General features: G+C 45.6%; 1 protein-coding gene across 3 annotated transcripts; it reads left to right on the forward strand.

Moving 5' to 3' along the window:
• The first annotated feature begins 11,474 nt into the window (after window positions 1-11,474).
• Window positions 11,475-20,381, forward strand: SMIM10L3 (small integral membrane protein 10 like 3). Of its 3 annotated transcripts, none has more exons than XM_075319151.1 (3): window positions 11,475-11,866; window positions 18,647-18,714; window positions 19,790-20,381. In XM_075319151.1, exons 1-2 carry the CDS (start codon window positions 11,684-11,686, stop codon window positions 18,665-18,667), a joined length of 204 nt encoding a protein of 67 aa, XP_075175266.1. In that variant the 5' UTR covers window positions 11,475-11,683; the 3' UTR covers window positions 18,668-18,714; window positions 19,790-20,381. The 3 variants fall into 3 exon arrangements, with proteins under 3 accessions (XP_075175266.1, XP_075175267.1, XP_075175265.1); XM_075319152.1 differs by having other exon boundaries at window positions 20,045-20,381; XM_075319150.1 differs by having other exon boundaries at window positions 18,647-20,381.
• The last annotated feature ends 2,133 nt before the right edge of the window (window positions 20,382-22,514 follow it).

A 22,514-nucleotide genomic window follows, 5' to 3' on the forward strand; every position in this document is an offset into this window, starting at 1 on the left:
TCTAAGGCTGAGACCGCACTTTGCGTTCACCTACTTGCATTTCTAAACACACGTTTTTGGCTTAATTGATTTGACCAAAGTTGCCTTTTTCAGAACTTTAGCGCTGAAAACGCATGCGTATTTACCACGTTTTAGATGCGTTTACAGCGCTTTTTAACCTGCGTTTTGACAGATGCGTTTTGAACATCAAGACACTGCTAAATAAAGTTTAAACAGTCAAACATAATGAAAAAAAGAGAAAAAAAAGGATCATATCTATATTAATGGGAAAAATAATGAAAATAGATATATTTCATTAAATTATTGCGGTAATATACATTTTATCGCTAAAATAGCAATAAATGCATATTTTACTTAAATTTAATTGTCGGATTATGTGTGTGTGTGTAAAGGGACATATCAAATCATTACTTTGATGTCCAAAACGCATGTTTTCTGCACATAAAAAGCAGGTAAAACGCAGGAATTTGAAGGAACCTTGTTTTTTGCCATTTCTCATTGACTTCAATGTTAGCAAAACGCACCCAAAATGGCAAAAACAACTGACATGCTGCTTCTTTGAACGCATGGTTTTTGCCACAAAATATGCAAATTAAACGCAGCGTTTAGAAACGCAAAGTGCGGTCTAGAAATCCCCATTTTCCATAGACTTTGCTGGAAAATCAAAACGCATGCCTTTTGGCATGAAAAAGGTGCTTCTAAAAATGGACCTAAAAAGCAGCTGAAACGCAGGTGGAAACGCAAAGGGTGGTCTCAGCCTAATAGACATGACTCGTCAATGGGTGCGAGAAAAAAAAAAAATGGACGACACAAGGACCATCTGTTTGCTGTCCATTTTTTTTACAGATACATTACCAATCTGCAGCATAGAACACTGTAAACGGTCCAATAAATTGTTGTAGAATAAAAGTTGCTAAGAAAAAAAAGTCATACAGATGCTAGGTGAGAAAAAAAATTGCACACTCGCATAACATTCACATGACAAAAGGATACCCATATGGATTTTTACACACATTACACAGACTTTTTTGTTTTTTCTTTATATACTATTAAAAACAGTTTGTTTTTTTGTCTCACTTATTTTTTCAGTCCACATAGGAGGCTTAAGGCTGCTTTACACGCTAGCGATGTCACTCGTGAAAGCACCCGCCCCCGTCGTTTGTGCGTCAGGGGCTAATCGCACAATATCACCAGGACGCGTAACACGGACTTACCTTACTAGCGACGTCGCTGTGGCCGGTGAACAACCTCTTTTTCAAGGGGGGCGGTTTGTGCGGCGTCACAGCGACGTCACACAGCGGCCCGCCAATAGAAGCAGAGGAGCGGAGAACAGCGGCATTAACGTCACTCCCACCTAGTTGCCGGAGGACGCAGGAACACTGTTGTTCGTCGTTCCTGGTGTGTCACACGTAGCGATGTGTGCTGCCTCAGGAACAACCAACAACCTGCGTCCAGAACCACCAACGATATTTTGAAAATGAACGACGTGTCAACGATCAACGATTAGGTAATTTTGATTGTTAACACTCGCTCATAGGTGTCACACACAACGACGTCGCTAACGAGGCCGGATGTGCGTCACGAATTCCGTGACCCCCACGACATATTGTTAGAGATATAGTTGTGTGTAAAGTGGCCTTTATACCTGTGATTATTTTATCATTTGTACTATGTACTGCCAGACTGCATTATTTCAGTATATAGTTAAAGGGAACCTGTCAGGTCCAATATGCACCCAGTACTATGAGCAGTTCTGGGTGCATATTGCTAATCCCTGTCTAACTGTCCCAGTATACACTCGCATAGATAAAGGGATCTTTAGAAAAAGTATTTCTAAAGATCTTTTATCGTATGTTAACCCCTTCACGACCGGCCGATTTTTCCCTTTCCGTTTTTTTTTTTTTCGCCATTCTTTTTCTGAGAGACGTAACTTTTTTATTTTTCAGTCAATATGGTCATGTGAGGGCTCATTTTTTGCGGAACAAGCTGTACTTTTAAATGAAACCATCAGTTTTACCATATAGTGTACTGGAAAATGGCAAAAAATTTCCAAATGCAGAACAATTGCAAAAAAAGTGCGATAGCACTATGGTTTTTGAGATATTTTATTCACTGTGTTCACTATATGGTAAAACTGATGTGTGGGTGTGATGCCTCAGGTCAGTGCGAGTTCGTAGACACCAAACATGTATAGTTTTACTTTTATATAAGGGGTTTAAAAAAAAAAACGGACGTTTGTCCAAAAAAAGGAAAAAATTGGCGCACGTTTTACGCCATATTCCGTGACCCGTAGCGTTCTCATTTTTCGGGATCTATGGCTCAGTGACGGCTTATTTTTTGCGTGTCGAGCTGACGTTTTTAACGGTACCATTTTTGCGCAGATGCCACGTTTTGATCGCCTGTTATTGCATTTTGCGCAAAAGTTGTGGCGACAAAAAAAACATCATTTTGGCGTTTGGAATTTTTTTGCCGCTACGCCGTATACTGATCAGATTGATTTTATATTTTGATAGATCGGGCGTTTCTGAACGCGGCGATACCAAATGTGTGAATATTTTTTATTTTTTTAACCCTTTAATTTTCAATGGGGCGAATGGGGGGTGATTTGAACTTAGGTTTTTTTTTTTAATTTTTTAAAACTTGTTTTTTTTTTGTTTTTTTTTATTTTACTAGTCCCCCTAGGGGGCTATTGCGATCAGCAATCCGATCGCTCTACACTATCTGCTGATCACAGCTACCTAGCTGTAAACAGCAGATACACTCACTTTCTTTTTCACTGTGCAGCGGGCACAGCGAAAGTGAAAGCAAGTCATGTGTAGTACAGGAGTCATCACATGACCCTGTGCTACCATGACAACTATCGGAAGTCACGTGATCGCGTCATGTGACTTCCGGTATCGGGCGGTAAGTAAAAGTTTACAGCGCTTTTAATGGCGCTGTCACATATTGACCGCGCTATATAAGGGGTTAAACGGCACGAGCAGATAACGATTCTGCTCGTGCCTAGCAGGCACACATCTCAGCTGTGAAAATCAGCTGAGATGTGTGCTGATCGCAGCATGCTGCTGCCAGCAGACCGCGGGCAGTAACGTTATGACCGCTAGGACGTAATTTTACTGCCCGCGGTCGTTAAGGGGTTAATGAGCGCTGTGATTAGTCCTCTGGTCATTAGTTCCCTTAGCTAGTCGGCCCCCTTAGCGTGTAAGTACACCCCTGTGGGCATGCTAATGAATGCGCAGCGTCAGAGGATGATCTCACTCACCTCTCCGCTGCCATCTTGTCCGACGGGAGATTTCGGCTCAGTGCGCATGATCCTGGAGTTTGGGTCATGCGCACTACTTCAGTTTGAAGCCAGGATGCGTACACCCGGCTTCATAGTGCACATGACCGAAACTCCGGGATCATGCACACTGAGCTGAAGTCCCCCGGCAGACGCGATGGTAGCGGAGAGGCGAGTGAGGTCATCCTCTGACGCTGCACATTCATTAGCATCTTGGCAAGCCCACAGGGGTGTACTAACATGCTAATGGGGTCGACTGGAAACGGGAACTAATGCCCAGAGGACTAGTCCCCTCTCTCATTAGCATACGGTAAGAGATCTTTAGAAAAACTTTTTCTACAGAACTCTTTTATCTATGCTAGTGTATACAGGGCTGGTGAGGCAGGGATTAGCAATATACACACAGAATTGCTCGTGGTTCTGGGTGCATATTGCACCTGACAGGTTCCCTTTAATATCATGGACAACTATGAAGCCCATCCTGTGGCTGGACTTCACAGGAGAATGAAAATGGCAGCAAAAGGGGCCTTCAGCAGGTCCCCTGTAATCACATTGCAGGTAGGGCTTTGAAGGGCGCCAGAATGAATGTACGGGCCAGTTTGCTTGCTTAAATTCCAGTATCAGTGATTGACAGTGGTGTTTGTTAACAGCAGAGATTGGAGCCAATCAATGGTGTTAAGAGGAAGCATCTTGGCACATCATGTGTCACTTACTGAGCTGTTTGCTGCCATTTTGAGAACATCTGTTTTCTTTCCTGCAGATCTAGCATTTATACAGGAGCTGATCAATATGCTGGACTCCCTGCAGCACGCCAAGTAGTCCTGTAATGATAATCTACTGCTGATTAACCATTGATTTTATCAAAACTAGACTAAGCAGGCCAGTAAGTGACACATCGCTGGAATCAGGATCTCTGCCCCTACATTATGCTACCCTGAGATTAGGTGGTAAAAACCTGGTGACAGATTCCCTTTAAATGCAACAAATTTTCTAAACAAAAAAAACGCAACGGGAAAAAACAATTAGGCCTTGTGCGCACTAGGCATTTTTGCCGCGTTTTTAGCGGCGTTTTTTACCGCGTTTTTGTGCTGAAAACGCAGTGACATTGCTTCCCCAGCAATGTCTATGGGTTTTCAGAAGTGCTGTCCTCACACAGCGTTTTTTTGTAGCTGCGTTTTTGTGGTGACCACAAAAATGCAGCATGTCAATTATTTCTGCGTTTTTCACTGCGTTTTTCACCCATTGAGTTCAATGAGATGTTCAACAACGCAATGAAAAACGCATATAGCCACGTTTCTATGACTAAAAACGCAGCTATAAACGCAAGGGGTGGGCAGTATAGTGACGTGTACAGGAAGAGGATTCCTTCTGTTGGTAAACATAGAAGCATGAATCCTCCCGCTACCGTCACCGCTGCCTCCACCTTCAGTCCTGTGCATGTCAGCTCCGTGCGGCGCCATGTCTGGGCGGGAGGTGGAGGCAGCGGCAAAAACAAAAGTGAACAGTAGAAAAAAAAAATGTCATATATACTCACCTGTCTGCAGGGTCCCGGTGCCATGCCCGCTCCTGTCCCGGTACCGCTGCTCTGGCTGTGTGCAGTCTCCCCGGGGCAGGACCTTGCTTGCAGGACCTGGCGGTGGATCACCTGATGCAGTCACCTGACGCATCAGCTGATCGTAGTCTCGCCGGCTTTTTCGCGCCCGGCCGGCTATCAGCTGATCCTGCCGTCAGGGGACTTCATCAGCTGATTACCGGCAGCTCCTGCAGCGATCGGACAGGATCAGACTCCTGTCCAATCGATCGCTCCAGGAGCTGCCGGTAATCAGCACAGCACATAAGTGAGTATTATTTTTTTTTTTGCACTGATGCATCTGCTGATTGTATAACCGGCTTTTATACAATCAGCTGATGTGTGATGGGATTCAGGCACTTGATCCTGACACATCATCTGATCGCTTTGCCTTCCAGCAAACCGATCAGATGATATTGGATCCGGATTGGACGTCGCGGGACCCCGACCCAGGATTACTGCGGAGGGGGGTTTATTTCAATAAAGATGGAGTCACTAATTGTGTTGTGTTTTTATTTCTAATAAAAATATTTTTCTGTGTTGTGTTTTTTTTTTTTATCATTACTAGAAATTCATGGTGGCCATGTCTAATATTGGCGTGACACCATGAATTTCGGGCTTAGGGCTAGCTGATAATATACAGCTAGCCCTAACTCCATTATTACCTAGCTAGCCACCCGGCATCAGGGCAGCTGGAAGAGTTGGATACAGCGCCAGAAGATGGCGCTTCTATGAAAGCGCCATTTTCTGGGGTGGCTGCGGGACTGCAATTCGCAGTGGGGGTGCCCAGAAAGCTTGGGCACCCTGCACTGTGGATTCCAATCCCCAGCTGCCTAGTTGTACCCGGCTGGACTCAAAAATTAGGCGAAGCTCACGTCATTTTTTTTTTTAATTATTTCATGAAATTCATGAAATAATTAAAAAAAAGGGCTTCTCTATATTTTTGGTTCCCAGCCGGGTACAAATAGGCAGCTGGGGGTTGGGGGCAGCCCGTACCTGCCTGCTGTACCCGGCTAGCATACAAAAATATGGCGAAGCCCATGTCATTTTTTTTTCTTTTTGGGCAAAAAACTGCATACAGTCCTGGATGGAGGATGCTGAGCCTTGTAGTTCTACAGCTGCTGTCTGCTCTCATGCATACACTAGTGAATGGAGGATGCTGAGCCTTGTAGTTCTGCAGCTACTGTCTGTTCTCCTGCATACACTAGTGAATGGAGGATGCTGAGCCTTGTAGTTCTCCAGCTGCTGTCTGCTCTCCTGCATACACTAGTTCTGCAGCTGTCTGTCTGCTCTCCTGCATACAATGAACATTTTGAAGAAGGAAATGACATCAGACCTTTTTTTTTTCTTTTTTTTCCATCAACAATCTTTAATGGCATTGTGCACTGATTAAAAACGCAGTGAGCAAAAACGCAGCAAAAAACGCACCAAATCGCGGCAAAAACGCATGCGTTTTTATCGCGTTTTTTAGCTGCGGGTGCGTTTTTTGAGACAAAAACGCACATAAAAACGCAGCGTGAAAAAAACGCCTAGTGCGCACATACCCTAAGGCTATGTGCCCACGGTGCTTTTTTTTCAGCACAAAAAAAGCTGCTTTTTTCTGTGCTTCTTTTCATGCTTTCATGCTTTTTTCATGCTTCTTTTCATGCTTTCATGCTTATTTTCTTGCTTCTTTTCATGCTTTTTTTCTTGCTTTTTTTCATGCTTCTTTTCATGCTTTTTTTCCTGCTTTTTTTCATGCTTTCATGCTTTTTTTCCTGCTTTTTTTCATGCTTCTTTTCATGCTTTTTTTGTTACTATTGAATGCTTGTTTCAGCTCATTAAAGTTGGATATGAAAATAAAGGTGTTCTGATATCATTTCCTTCTTCAACCCATTTTCTTCAATCTCCATTTTGGAATAAAAGTGACAGGAAAATGATGATCCATTAGATCGTTTACCAGCGCCGGTATTCACCAGCTCATGCAGGTGAATAGCGGCGCCGGGAATCAGGTACTCAGAGATCACTGTTGCTATAGTAACTCGCTCATTAGGTTACTATGGCAACGGTGGCAGCGGTGATGTCACCGCTTACCAACCCGCAGTCTCTGCTCACTCATTGAGTGATTAGACAGCACGAGGAGCAGAAGCGTTCTTGCTCCCCCGTGCTTCCTGATGTAGCAGAGCTAGATCGGTGACAGAAGACCAGGATCGAGGAGGGGTGAGAGGGAGTAATAAAGATGGAGTCCCTAACTGTGTCTGTGTATTTATTTCTAATAAAGTATTTTTTTCTGTGTGGTGTAACCCTTCATTGGAGATTCTAAATGGCCGGGTCAAACTTGGCCTGACAATAAGAATCTCGGACTTAATACCAGCTGGTAAAACAAAGCTGGTATTAACCCCTTATTACCCAGCGTGCGACCCGACACCAGGTCCGCTGGAAGAGTTGGACACAGCGCCAAAAGATGGCACTTCTATGAAAGCACCATTTTCTGGGGCAGCTGCAGACTGCAATACGCAGCAGGGGGCCTAGAAAGCTTGGGCCACTCTGCGCTGCAGATTCCAGTCCCTAGCTGTCTGGTTGTACCTGGCTGGACACAAAAATTGGGCGAAGCCCACGTCATTTTTTTTTAGATTTTTGGCAAAAAAACTCAAGGAAAAAGGGCTTCCCTGGATTTTTCATTGCCAGTGAAGGTAACACCAAGCAGGAGGGGTTAGCAGTCAGTAGCTGTTTAAGTTACCCTAGCAATAGAAAATGCAGCGAGAGCCTAAGCATTTTTTTTTACCCCTAACCCTTTTGGGTTATGTGTTTGTTTTTTTTTTATGAATTAAAAAAAAATCGACATGGGCTTCGCCATATTTTTGTATGCCAGCCAGGTACAGCAGGCAGGTACGGGTGGCCTCCAATCCCCAGCTGCCTATTTGTACCCAGCTGGGAACCAAAAATATAGGGAAGCCCTTTTTTTGATTATTTCATGAATTTCATAAAATAATTAAAAAAAAAAAAACGACATGGGCTTCGCCCAATTTATGTGTCCAGCCAGGTACAACTAGGCAGCTGGGGACTGGAATCCTCAGTACAGGGTGGCCCAAGCTTTCTGGGCCCCCCCACTGCGAATTGCAGTCCACAGCTGCCCCAGAAAATGGCGCATTCATAGGAAGCGCCATCTTCTGGTGCTGTATCCAACTCTTCCAGCAGCCCTGGTATCGGGTGGCTCACTGGGTAATAATGGGGTTAGGGACAGCTTTGTATTATCAGCTGGCCCTAAGCCTGAAATTCATGGTGTCACGCCAATATTAGACATAGCCGCCATGAATTTCAAGTAAAGATAAAAAAAACACAACACAGAGAAAAATATTTTTATTAGAAATAAAACACAACACAATTAGTGACTCTATCTTTATTGAACTAAAGAAACCCCCTCCGCCGTAGTCCTGGGTCGAGTGTCCCGCGATGTCCAATCCGGATCCAATATCATCTGATTGAAAGGCAAACTGATCAGATGATGACACATCATCTGATCGGTTTGCCTTCTGATCAGATGATATTGGATTCAGGTCTTTGAACCTGACACAGGTTCAAGGACCTGAAACAGATTACACATCAGCTGATTGTCTAAAAGTCTCATGGGCTCCAGGACCCGCTGGTAAGCAGCTGATGCTGTCACCTGATAGCATCATCCGATTGTTTACGTCCAGGGAAGATCAGCTGATTCATCATCTGGTAGTTAAAAAGCCGGCAGGCTTTTCACCGCTGGACGTAAACAATCAGCTGCTTACCGGCAGGTCCTGGAGCCCATCGGACGTGACCCAGGAGACTGCAGAGAGGTGAGTAAGGTGAAGAGTTAATTCCAGCGGCGGATCTCCAGGAAACCCCGGTGATCCTCCTACATGAACTGTATTCAACTTGTGACATCCCCGGACCTCCCTGTAGAGTGGTGTTGGTAAAACACTGCAAGAATACTGAATGTCTGGTGCAAGGCACAAGGTGAACACAGTTCATGCAGGAGGATCACCGGGGTTTTTCGGGGTTCACCTTGACGTCAGCGGGGGTTGCCTGCATTTATGTGGCATAGGCTGTGCACCAGGCATTCAGTATTATTCTGTGTCAGGTTCAAAGACGTGAATCCAATATCATCTGATCAGAAGGCAAACCGATCAGATGATGTGTCATCATCTGATCAGTTTGCCTTTCAATCAGATGATATTGGATCCGGATTGGACATCGCGGGACCCTCGACCCAGGACTACGGCGGAGGGGGGTTCTTTAGTTCAATAAAGATGGAGTCACTAATTGTGTTGTGTTTTATTTCTAATAAAAATATTTTTCTCTGTGTTGTGTTTTTTTTATCTTTACTTGAAATTCATGGCGGCTATGTCTAATATTGGCGTGACACCATGAATTTCAGGCTTAGGGCCAGCGGATAATACAAAGCTGTCCCTAACCCCATTATTACCCAGTGAGCCACCCGATACCAGGGCTGCTGGAAGAGTTGGATACAGCACCAGAAGATGGCGCTTCCTATGAATGCGCCATTTTCTGGGGCAGCTGCGGACTGCAATTCGCAGTGGGGGGGCCCAGAAAGCTTGGGCCACCCTGTACTGAGGATTCCAGTCCCCAGCTGCCTAGTTGTACCTGGCTGGACACATAAATTGGGCGAAGCCCATGTCGTTTTTTTTTTTTTTTAATTATTTTATGAAATTCATGAAATAATTAAAAAAAGGGCTTCCCTATATTTTTGGTTCCCAGCTGGGTACAAATAGGCAGCTGGGGATTGGAGGCCACCCGTACCTGCCTGCTGTACCTGGCTGGCATACAAAAATATGGCGAAGCCCATGTCGATTTTTTTTTAATTCATAAAAAAACAAACAAACACATAACCCAAAAGGGTTAGGGGTAAAAAAAAATGCTTAGGCTCTCGCTGCATTTTCTATTGCTAGGGTAACTTAAACAGCTACTGACTGCTAACCCCTCCTGCTTGGTGTTACCTTCACTGGCAATGAAAAATCCAGGGAAGCCCTTTTTCCTTGAGTTTTTTTGCCAAAAATCTAAAAAAAAATGACGTGGGCTTCGCCCAATTTTTGTGTCCAGCCAGGTACAACCAGACAGCTAGGGACTGGAATCTGCAGCGCAGAGTGGCCCAAGCTTTCTGGGCCCCCTGCTGCGTATTGCAGTCTGCAGCTGCCCCAGAAAATGGTGCTTTCATAGAAGTGCCATCTTTTGGCGCTGTGTCCAACTCTCCCAGCGGACCTGGTGTCGGGTCGCACGCTGGGTAATAAGGGGTTAATACCAGCTTTGTTTTACCAGCTGGTATTAAGTCCGAGATTCTTATTGTCAGGCCAAGTTTGACCCGGCCATTTAGAATCTCCAATGAAGGGTTACACCACACAGAAAAAAATACTTTATTAGAAATAAATACACAGACACAGTTAGGGACTCCATCTTTATTACTCCCTCTCACCCCTCCTCGATCCTGGTCTTCTGTCACCGATCTAGCTCTGTTACATCAGGAAGCACGGGGGAGCAAGAACGCTTCTGCTCCTCGTGCTGTCTAATCACTCAATGAGTGAGCAGAGACTGCGGGTTGGTAAGCGGTGACATCACCGCTGCCACCGTTGCCATAGTAACCTAATGAGCGAGTTACTATAGCAACAGTGATCTCTGAGTACCTGATTCCCGGCGCCGCTATTCACCTGCATGAGCTGGTGAATACCGGCGCTGGTAAACGATCTAATGGATCATCATTTTCCTGTCACTTTTATTCCAAAATGGAGATTGAAGAAAATGGGTTGAAGAAGGAAATGATATCAGAACACCTTTATTTTCATATCCAACTTTAATGAGCTGAAACAAGCATTCAATAGTAACAAAAAAAGCATGAAAAGAAGCATGAAAAAAAGCAGGAAAAAAAGCATGAAAGCATGAAAAAAAGCAGGAAAAAAAGCATGAAAAGAAGCATGAAAAAAAGCAGGAAAAAAAGCATGAAAGCATGAAAAAAAGCAGGAAAAAAAGCATGAAAAGAAGCATGAAAAGAAGCATGAAAAAAGCAAGAAAAAAAGCATGAAAAGAAGCATGAAAAAAAGCATGAAAAGAAGCATGAAAAAAAGCATGAAAAGAAGCATGAAAAAAAGCATGAAAGCATGAAAAGAAGCACAGAAAAAAGCAGCTTTTTTTGTGCTGAAAAAAAAGCACCGTGGGCACATAGCCTTAGTGTCAGTCAGTTCGGGGGGCTGTTACAGACCCCGCTTTTCATACACAGAACGGTGACTGAACCTGCGCCGGCACCGCCCCCGTGACTGAAACTGGAGGCTGCCGGGAGAAATAACGTTAATTTCCTCCAGGCAGCAGGGCTCTAAGTGCTACGGATTAACCTAGTGCCCTTCAGGCTTCACCGTATGTCAATGCCCGGCTGTATCCTACGAGGGCGATTTTGTAAGTGGCTGAGGGCAGTGCCATGACCACATTTGCCCTCACAGCCCTATGAGTGGCAGGTGCTGAGATATGGGAACTCCATTTATGCCATTACCCTCATGTAGAAAAATGGTTGTTCATAGCAACCAATCACATCGCTTCATACGTTTCCTAACGGCCTCGGGACATGAGAGGCGCGATGTGATTGGTTGCTATGAGCGCTGCCTCGCTGCACATACACACGGAGCCGGCGCTGTCCGGTGTGACGGCCGCCACGTCCCGTTATTCCCTGCAGCCCGGACCCCAGCACCGGGAAGAGGCGGCGCCGCGGAGTCTCTTCCGGGTCAGCGCTATACGTGCTGCGGGCTCCGCTGACATGTCCGTCCCCGGCTGCAGGCGCTGAGTGCCCGTGTGAGCGGCGGCCTCCCCCGGCCGGCGGGTGTATGGCGTCCCTGTCCCAGCTGCTCGTCTGGTTCTCCCAGTCTGCCGCGGTGCGCTCCTATGGCGTCTTCTCCAAGGGCCTGACCCGCACCCTGCTCATCTTCTTCAACCTGGCCTGGAGGCTGCGGATCAAGTTCCCCTATCTGTATGTGATCGCCTCCATGATGCTGAACATCCGGCTGCAGGTGAGGGCCGGCTCTGTATCTGTGCAGCTGTGACGTCATGCGGGAGTGTATGCAGCCTGCTACTGGGGCTGTGTGTAGTGTACTGTGCACTGGGATTGTGAGCATGGTGCGAGCCCGGATACAAGATCTGTCCCATCTGGCAACCTCCGCCCCATCGGGTACCAGTGTTCCCATCCGACATCCGTCGCCCCCTCTGCCACCTGTCATCCCCTCCTACACCCACCGCTCCCATCTAGTACCAGTCGCCCCATTGGCCATCTGCCGTCCCCACTGCCACCCCATGCAGCACCCATCGCCTCTTCTGGCACCCGTTGCCCCTATCCGGCTCTCATCACCTTTTGCGGCACCCGTCGTCTCCTACGCTACCTGCTGTTCTGCATCGGCCGCCCCCTCCGGCACCTGCTGTCCTATCCTGCACCTGCTGCCCCATCGGTTACCAGTGATCCTATCCAGCACTTGCCGTCCCATCCGGCACATGCTGCCCAATCTGGCACCCGTGATCCCATCCTGCACCCACCGCTCCATCGGGTACCAGTCATGCCATCCGACACTCGTTGCCCCATCCGGCACCAGTCATCGCCTCCTGCACCCGCCGCCCCATCGGGCATCCGCCGTCCCCTCCTTCACCCCATATGGCACCAGTTGTCCCCTTTGGCACCCGTTACCCCATCGGGCATCCATTGACCCCATCCGTTACCCCCTCTGGCACCCGTTGCCCCTATCCGGCTCTCATCACCTTTTGAGGCACCCATCGTCCCCTACGCAACCTGCTGTCCTGCATCGGCTGCCCCCTCCGGCACATGCTGTCCTATCCAGCACTTGCCGCCCCATCGGTTACCAGTGATCCTATCCAGCACTTGCCGCCCCATCAGGTACCAGTCATCCTATCCAGCACTTGCCGCCCCATCGGGTACCAGTCATCCTATCCAGCACTTGCCGCCCCATCGGGTACCAGTCATCCTATCCAGCACTTGCCGCCCCATCGGGTACCAGTCATCCTATCCAGCACTTGCCGTCCCATCGGGTACCAGTCATCCTATCCAGCACTTGCCGCCCCATCGGGTACCAGTCATCCTATCCAGCACTTGCCGCCCCATCGGTTACCAGTCATCCTATCCAGCACTTGCCGCCCCATCGGGTACCAGTCATCCTGTCCAGCACTTGCCGCCCCATCGGGTACCAGTCATCCTATCCAGCACTTGCCGTCCCATCGGGTACCAGTCATCCTATCCAGCACTTGCCGCCCCATCGGGTATCAGTCGTCCTATCCGACACACGCTGCCCAATCTGGCACCCGTGATCCCATCCTGCACCCACCGCTCCATCGGGTACCAGTCATGCCATCCGACACTCGTTGCCCCATCCGGCACCAGTCATCGCCTCCTGCACCCGCCGCCCCATTGGGCATCCGCCGTCCCCTCCTTCACCCCATATGGCACCAGTTGTCCCCTTTGGCACCCGTTACCCCATCGGGCACCCATTGACCCCATCCGTTACCCCCTCTGGCACTCGTTGCCCCATTGAGTACCATTTGTCCCATGCTGCACCCGGTGCCCCATCAGTTACCAGTTGCCCCATCAGGCACTCGTTGCCCCATTGAGTACCATTTGTCCCATGCTGCACCCGGTGCCCCATCAGTTACCAGTTGCCCCATCAGGCACTCGTTGCCCCATTGGGCACCTTCCGTCCCGTTGATTTTGTATGGATAGATAGTTGTATTGTTCTAGTTGTGCATCTGTATGAGATCACATATGTTCGTGCTGTTTCACATTACCAGATCGTCATATTACACAAACGATTTCTATGTACATCTGGGATCCAGCCTTATGTGGACGCTTTAGTGACACAGTCCCAATGGGCTCCTCTTCGTTTTAATCTTTTCCTCCTTTCCTTCCAAAAAGTTTTTCATTTTTCGACCCATAGAGTTGTGTCAGCATGTGTATGTGTATATCTAATATATAAAGCTGAATGTGTGTGTATATGTACTGTGTGTGTGTGTGTGTGTGTGTGTGTGTGTGTGTGTGTGTTTATGTACGGGATTGGCATCTGCACGGTCGCAGCTACAGCCACAAAATTTTGCACACTCACACGTCTGGACCCAGAGAGCGTCATAGGCTGTGTTGTGAAGCGAAATTTTAACCCCACGCGTTCCAATTTACCAATCAATTTTGCCCCTATCTACATAATGGGGAAAACGTGAAATGAAAAGTGTATCCGCATCGTCGCATTTAAAATCACGAAATTTTGCAGACACCTCATGTGACGCAGGGAACGTCGTACACTATATTTTGACTGGAAAATTAACCCCGCGCTTTAGTTACTCTCCAAAAAACATGCCTCCATTAAAGTAAATGGAGCCTGGAACTACAGGTTATTAGTAGGAGCTGTGATTGGTTGCTATAGGAACAAAAGACATTCATAGTATAAGAAGCTTATATGTGAGGTAATAACATGTCGGTGGGGAGACGGATAGAGACAGACAGACAGAGAGACAGAGAACAAACAGGGAAAGAGACAGAGAGATAGAGACTGACCTGGAAAGAGACTGACCTGGAAAGAGACTGATGGGGAAAGAGACAGACATGCAGACAGGGACAGGGACAGAGACAGGCAGACAGGGAAGGAGGAGACAGCCATAGAGACAGACAAAGATAGATGCGGAAAGACACAGACCTTGATAGAGACAGACGGGGAAAGAGACAGAGACAGGAAAAGACACAGACAAAGAGACAGGGAGACAGACTGGGAAAGAGACAGATGGGGAAAGAAACAGAGAGATAGAGAGAGACAAAAAAAAGAGACATACAGAGACAGGCAGACAGGGAAAGAAAGAGGCGGGGAAAGAGACAGAGACAGACGGAGCAGATTACTTGGCCAATTTAGTTAAATCTGTATGGAATATCTGTGGTGTTGAAATATACAGTATGTTGTGAAATGCTTCTATTAGCTTAGTTTTTGCCTTTTAATCATTACATTTCTATTTGTTTTGTGGTGTTTGTGTGCAGAATACATTTTTGTTAATACATTCTATTTTGTTAACAACAGCTATTAACCGGGGCGAAGCCGGGTAGTACAGGTAGTATGTGTATGTATGTATATATGTATATGTATATATATATATATATATATATATATATATAATAAATATTATACCAGCTGTAGTATCCGGGCGTTGCCCGGGATAGTAACTGTCTCTGTCTGTCTCGCTGTCTCTTTCCTTGTCGGTCTGTTTCTATCTCTCTTTATTTTCATCAGTCTATCTGTCTCAATCTCTGTATCTGTCTGTCTCTCCCTCTCTGTCTCTTTGCCCGGGCTGTCTCTTTCTGTCTGTATCTGTCTCTGTCTTTTTCTGTCTCTCTCTCACACATGCTTTTTATACTAACAGTTTATTTGGTTCCTATAGCAATCACTGACAGTTGGTATTAATAGCTATAGCTCCCACCTCCGTTGACTTTAATGGCGGCAGGATTTTTGGCGAGTAATTGTAAAGCGCGGAGTTAAATTTTGCCGCCCAAACATAGTCTATGACGTTCCCTGGGTCACATGGACTGTCTGTGCAAAATTTCGTGATTGTAAATGCAACTGTGTGGATTCCGTTAGCGGACACACACACACACATACACACACACATACACTCAGCTTTATATAATATATATATATATATATATATATATATATATATATATATATATATTACAGCTCATTAAGATGAGCACATTATATAGTTATGTGCTGTTCACATAAAAATGGGTGACAAACCGACCAATGTAATTTAATAGGGCTGCTTAAAATGACACCTTTAGCAAACACAAAAAGAAGTTTTTTTTTATATATATATATATATATATATATATATATATATATATATAATTTTATACACACACATGTATATATTATATACATATATACATACATATGTATGTATGTGTCTGTATATATATATATATATATATATATATATATATATATTGTGTGTGTGTGTGGGTATATAACTTTTTTTTGTGTGTGCTAAAGCTATCATTTTAACAGCCCTATTAAATTACATTGGTCGGTTTGTCACCCATTTTTATGTGGACAGCACATAACTATATAATGTGCTCATCTTAATGAGCTCTAATACATTGATACTGCCATTCCAAGTTTATTTTTTTTATTTTGGCATTCACCGTATAAGAGAGAAACATTATTATATTCTTTTTAGTTTGAACAATTATGCGCTCAGCAATAGAAAACAATATATATATATTTTTTTTTTAACCTCTAAGGGACTTGACAGGCGTTTACTTGCACAAAGACTGCAATACTGTATTATTAGTGTATTGTAAAGTTAGCAATCTGTGCTATGAAGCACAGGCAAGTCTTCATAAGTATGCGACCATTGTGGCATCCAGTGATGACAAAGCCGGCACACTGTAATCATGTTGTGGGGGGCGTTGATGGTCATGGGAGGGGGCTCCTTCCCCATTCTCCAGCCCAGGGTTCCCCAACTCCAGTCCTCGAGGGCCGCCAACAGTGCATGTTTTCAGGATTTCCTTAGCATTACATGGGTGTTGGAATCATCAACTGTGCAGGTGATTAAATTATCACGTACAATACTAAGGAAATCCTGAAAACATGCACTGTTAGCGGCCCTTGAGGACTGGAATTGGGGACCCATGCTCCAGCCCTTTAAATTAATGAAATATCCATAGTGTAGATCATCAATGTCTGATCGGTGGTGTGAAACATCCATTTCTTCCCGGTGCCGGCTGGAGTTGCACAGCACGGCTCCATCATCTGTATAGTGGACACAGTTGGATGCTGCATATATGTGCCCCCTATTTCAATCAATAAGAGGCAGAAGTGCAGCACCGGCTGCGGCCTCTGTTCCGTTGACAGGGCCAGTGCTGTGCATCTCCGCAACTGACTATTTCCGGTTGGCGGAGGTGCCAGGTATCGCACCTCCACAATGATCAGACTAATGAGCAATCTTAAGTATAGGCCATCAATGTTAAAATGCTAGACAACCCCTTTAAATGTAAGCTGCAGTTATAGTTGGCTCTATATGCAACAGGTAGATTTGGGTGCCCCCTGCTCCTGAGCCTGCTCCATACAGGCAGTGTACACACCAATCACACATGTATGGCAATTGATGCCAGTAAACCTGGGCAGAGTGGGCCTGTACAGGAGTGCACATATATTCATGCATATATACAATAGGCATTATCAGATCCTGCAATTATACTTCCTCCCGTCTGTCCTAAACGTTGGGATATTAGCACGACTGGCCTATGACCGCAGGATCAGATCGCATAGGGTGTCTTTATAGCCTATGGAGACACAGAGCTCTGCAAAGGAGCTGTATACACAAAACCTAACCCCCCCCCCCCCCCCCCCCAATAATGCATATACCTTTTGACCAGCTCGACCTACATAGGCTGTTCACAGTATACGATCCGTGGTTGTTAATAGCCTATTAGGACAGGACGATCAGTAATATAGCTTTTTCTGTGCTCATAGTCCTTGTTCTTGGCAGGGAAGGTCCTAGTGACACAGGATGATTTTCTGCCGATTAATTATGATTTTTTTAATCCAGCCAAAAGAGCAAAATGTACTCTTGTCAGGTTTACACTGCTTGATTATCAGGAATGAGCGTTCCTAGGATTGGCCTGTATAAATGCACCATTAAAGTGAACCTGTCAGGTGCAATATGCACCAAGAACCACGAGCAGATATTGCTAATCCCTGCCTAACCGTCCCTGTATTTAGTAGCATCATAAAGAGATCTTTAGAAAAAGTATTTGTAAAGATCCTATATGATATGCTAATGAGCGCAGGGACTATTTGCAAGGTTGTTAGTTCCTGCGCTCGTTCTGCCCCTTAGCATGTTAGTACTCCCACAGGGGCATGCTTACATCTTAAGGGGCCAACTAGCCAAGGGAACAACTATGATATTCAATGCAGCATGATCAGCAGTGACGTGCGTACCTATGTCTGCTGTCACCGCTGATCAGAAGTCAACGCACTTCCAGTCATGCGCAGTATGATGCTGCATTGAATAGCATGTTAGTTCCCTTGGCTAGTCGGCCCCCATAGCATGTAAGCATGCCCCTGTGGGCATGCTAACATGTTCATGAATGCCGGTGTCAAAGGCATGGTCGTGCTCACCTCTACTGCCACCGCGCCTGACGCTGGATTTTGGTTCAGTGTGCATGATCCCCAGACTTCCAGTCATGTGCACTATGAAGCCGGGTGTACGCCTCCCGGCTTCAAGCTGGTCTGGTGTAGTGTGCATGACTGGAAGTGCTGGGGACGTCTGATCATGCGCACTGAGCCTAAGCATGGCATTTGAGACGGTGCAACAGATACAGGTACGCGTGTCACTGCCGATGATGACGCTGGGCAATGGGCTTTGCATAGCATGTTAGCACACCCCTGTGGGCGTGCTAACATGCTAAGAGAGCAGAATAAGCGCAGGAACTCACGCCCTTGTGACTAGTCCCTGCGCTCATTAGCATATCATAAAGGATCTTTATAAATACCGTACTTTTTCTAAAGATCCCTTTATATGCTGCTAGATTCAGGGATTAGAAATATGCACCCAGAACTCCTTGTGGTTCTGGCTGCATATTGCACCTGACAGGTTCCCTTTAATAACCGAAACTGACAATATCAGGAATCTGTAATGTTGTCGGCTGAGATAATTAAACCTGCGGTCAGACTGGGACAAGTAACATTTATATTCCCCTGTGAAACTAGTCTTTTAAGTATCATTGTCCCTTTTTTTTTTTTTTTTTCCAGGTCCACATAGAAATCCACTAGTGGCCACCTCTACAACATGGACGGGATATGTTCTTATCCTCCAAGAGGTAAAGAAGACATCGGTGACTGTTGCCACCAAGAAGCTGACGTAAAACACAGCGTTCTGGAAATCTCCGCTGCTGCGCGCAAATTGTCGCAATCCGTTTTTGCCCGTTTACATAAGGACCTTCGTCATCTGACGCTCAGGAAAGGTGGAGCTCGCGCAATGCCTGAGAACGGCAGTAGGTCTTCCTTACGGACTGAAACCCTTTTGTTTTGTACAGTTTTAGAGGACTTTTATTTCATATATAAAATGCCATTTTCCTAGCCGGCCCCAGGGTATGAGGATAAGCGGCCGTGCTTTCCCCGGTAGCTGCTAGTCTCACCGGGAGAAAACGCTAGTTATCACTTTCATATTTAAGGTAGGGGCTAGTGTAGGACCTCAGGATGGCAACCTGCCCTTCGTGTGTCACCCTCCCAAAATATTTATCACTACGTTTTGCCGGTAAGAGAACACAACTGAGTGCCAATCCGGATTATTGATATATATATATATATATATATATATATATATATATATATATATATATATATATATATATATTATTCTATAATTTTTTTATTTTTTTTTTATGGTAAATGTGTGGCATGTGAGAATAAGTAGATGACTATGCTGAGCGGCAGTCGGTCCAGTGCTAAAAAGTTTTTTTACTCTTTTGTGCATGTGAACATTTAACATTTTGGCGGTAAAGTTTTGACAATTTTTTTTTTTTTTTATACCAATTATGGTTTAAAATGTTTAATATCATCGGACACAAATGAATTATTGCAAAAAAAATCCAAGTATTTTAAGGGATTCTCCACTAACGCTGCTTACAGACACATTTAATGATGGAGCCTAATACTCTAGAAGCACGTCTGTATCCGCATATCGCAAACCTAAGCATGGAGGACGTATCTTTAAAGGGCACCTTTTTAGGCCATAGTTTATATTTCCATTGGAGCCACAGATCTAGACAATATAGTGGAGTATTGTGTGCTATTTCCTTGGGTAAAACGCATAGCAGAAACCAAACGGACCCCATTGTAGTCAATGTGGTCCGTGTGGCGTCTTTTACATCTTTATTGCTGTTTTTGTACCAGAATGATGGCGATAAGGCAGATGTTGACCAGATCTATATGGATGTGAAGACGCTCGGTTCAGGTGTGATCCTGAAAGCCGCAGTACTGGAGAACTCCTTAAGGAATTGCGCTGGAATTACCCGACTTTCGGGATGCGACCCGTTCTATACCGGCCTTGTTCTCAGGTGACAGCCAAGTTGATTATTGCCTTCACTTGGTGTTTTTATGGAAAAGCCTGACGACAACTACTCCTTTTTATGCATTTTAATTGTATAGATGCCGATCATTTCTCACTGCCACTGGATCCCATTCATCGTGCCGACATGACAAGTTTGGGAAACCATTTACACAAGCTACTTTTTCGTCTCCAAATGTCCCAATGAACAGAGGAGGTGCCTTTTTTATGGTGACGACGGAGGTGGCTTTATAAACCAATGTGCCTGTCTTGGCTCCCTCTGTCAGATCTAGTCATGGACAGTGAGGGCCCCAAAAGGGTTAGTCGCTGCTGCTATAAATGTACAACAGAGAAATGCGGTTATGGAGCGTTCTCATCAGCTAAAACTAGCAGAAAGTTTACACCATCCAATAAATTCTGTTCAGAAAATACAAATAAGTGCTTTGGACTTTATTTCACGGTTTGTTTCAGATATTATTTGTTGTTATAGCACCATTTATTCCATGGCATTTTACAAGTGAAAAGGATATGCATAAAGAAAACACAAGAACTATACAAAACAGACTGGTACAGGAGGAGAGAGGACCCTGCCCGCGAGGGGTCACGGTCTACAATGGATGGGTGAAAATACAGTAGGTCGGGGAAGATATGGTGACGTAGTGGACTGAGGGTTATTGTAGGTTGTAGGCTTGTCGGAAGAGGTGGGTCTTCAGGTTCCTTTTGAAGGTTTCCACTGTAGGTAAGAGTCTGATATGTTGGGGTAGAGAGTACCAGATGGGGGAGGCACGGGAGAAATCTTGTATGCGATTGTGGGAAGAGAGGGGTAGAAAAGGAGGTCTTGTGAGGATCTGAGGTTGCGTGCAGGTAGGTACCGGGAGACTAGGTCACAGATGTATGGAGGAGACAGGTTGTGGATGGCTTTGTGTGTCATGGTTAGTGTTTTGACCTGGAGTTCTTGGGCAATTAAAAGCCAGTGAAGAAATTGGGAGAGTGGCGACAGGAGGGGTGGATTAATCGGGCGGCAGAGTTTAGGATAGATTGGAGAGGTGCAAGAGTGTTAGAAGGGAGGCCACAGAGTAGGGGGTTGCAGTAGTTGAGGTGGGAGATGTTGAGGGCATGAACTAGTGTTTTTTTCTGATTCTTTGTTAAGAAATGGATGAATCTAGGAGATATTTTTGAGTTGTAGTCGGCAGGAGGTGAAGAGGGCTTGGATGTATGGCTTGAAGGAAAGTGCAGAGTCAAGGGATAGGTCTAGGCAACAAGATTGCAAGACTGGAGAGAGTGAGCAGCCATCGACTTCAATGGTCAGGCTTCTTGGAGGGGTTGAGAGAGGTGGAGGAAAGACAATGAGTTCTGTTTTGTCCATGTTAAATTTTAGAAATCGCTCAGAGAAGGGTGAAATAGCAGACAGACATTTTGGATAGTAAAGAGGTGACATCAGGTCCAAAGACGAAGATCTGCGTATCATCAGCGTAGAGGTGATACTGAAAGATGTGGGACTCTTATGAGATCTCCCAGGCCAAAGCTGTAGATGGAAAAGAGAAGGGGTCCAAGAATAGAACCTTGGGGGAGACCAAGAGATAGGGGGCAAGATGAGGGAGTGGTGTGAGACGCTAAATATCCGGTCTGTTAGGTATGAAGAGATCCAAGATAGTGCCATTTCTGTGATGCCCAGAGATTAGAGTATCTGTAATAGGAGGGAATGGTCCCCTGTGTCAAAGGCAGAGGACAGGTCCACAAGGAGGAGTACAGAGTAGTGCGCTTGGCTTTGGCTGTTGGTATGTCATTGGTGACTTTAGTTAGGACAGTTTCAGTGGAGTGATGAGGTTGGAAGCCAGATTGTAACTAGTCCAAGATGGAGTAGGAGGAGAGGTGGGAGGACAGTTCAAGATGGACATGCTGTTTCAGTAGTTTTGAGGCAAAGGGGAGAAGTGATATGGGGCGATAGCTAGACATAGGCTGGGTCAAGGGAGGGCTTTTTGAGGATAGTTGTGATGGAGGCATGCTTAAATCATGAAGGGAATACACCAATTGTAGTGATAGGTGGAATAGATGGGTTAGGGTCGGGATGAAGACTGAGGTGAGGTGGGATGGGAGTGAGTCAAGTGTGCAGGTGGCAAGATGTGATCTTGAGAGGAGAACTGATCAGTCATGGTGGAAAAGCTGGATTTGAAGGAAAAGGGCTGAGTAGTTGTGAGGAGGGGTTGTGGGGATTGAGGGCCAAAGCTTACTCTGATATCAATCTAATGCTTGAAGAAAGACACAGTTTTCAGATGAGATTAGAAGAGAGGGCTGTGACGCTGGGGTACAGAGGAGAGAGTTGAAAGTGTTGAATAGCTATAGACAGTGAGGATATGAGAGATGGGAAGTAGGTTTGTTTTGCAGCAGTAAGTGTGCTCTTAAAATTGGTGAGGGTCTATTTGTATGCAATGAAGTGCTCAGTGGAATGAGACCTTTTCCATTTTCGCTCAGCAATCCTGGAAGTCCTTCTCTGTTCTTTTAGTCTGGCTCGTGTGCCAAGGTTGCCTATTGAATGTGTGAGTTTCAGTATGCATGAGGGGAGCAGCCGAT

Source organism: Anomaloglossus baeobatrachus, chromosome 7 (assembly GCF_048569485.1).
Source record: "Anomaloglossus baeobatrachus isolate aAnoBae1 chromosome 7, aAnoBae1.hap1, whole genome shotgun sequence".
Lineage (NCBI taxonomy): Eukaryota > Metazoa > Chordata > Amphibia > Anura > Aromobatidae > Anomaloglossus > Anomaloglossus baeobatrachus.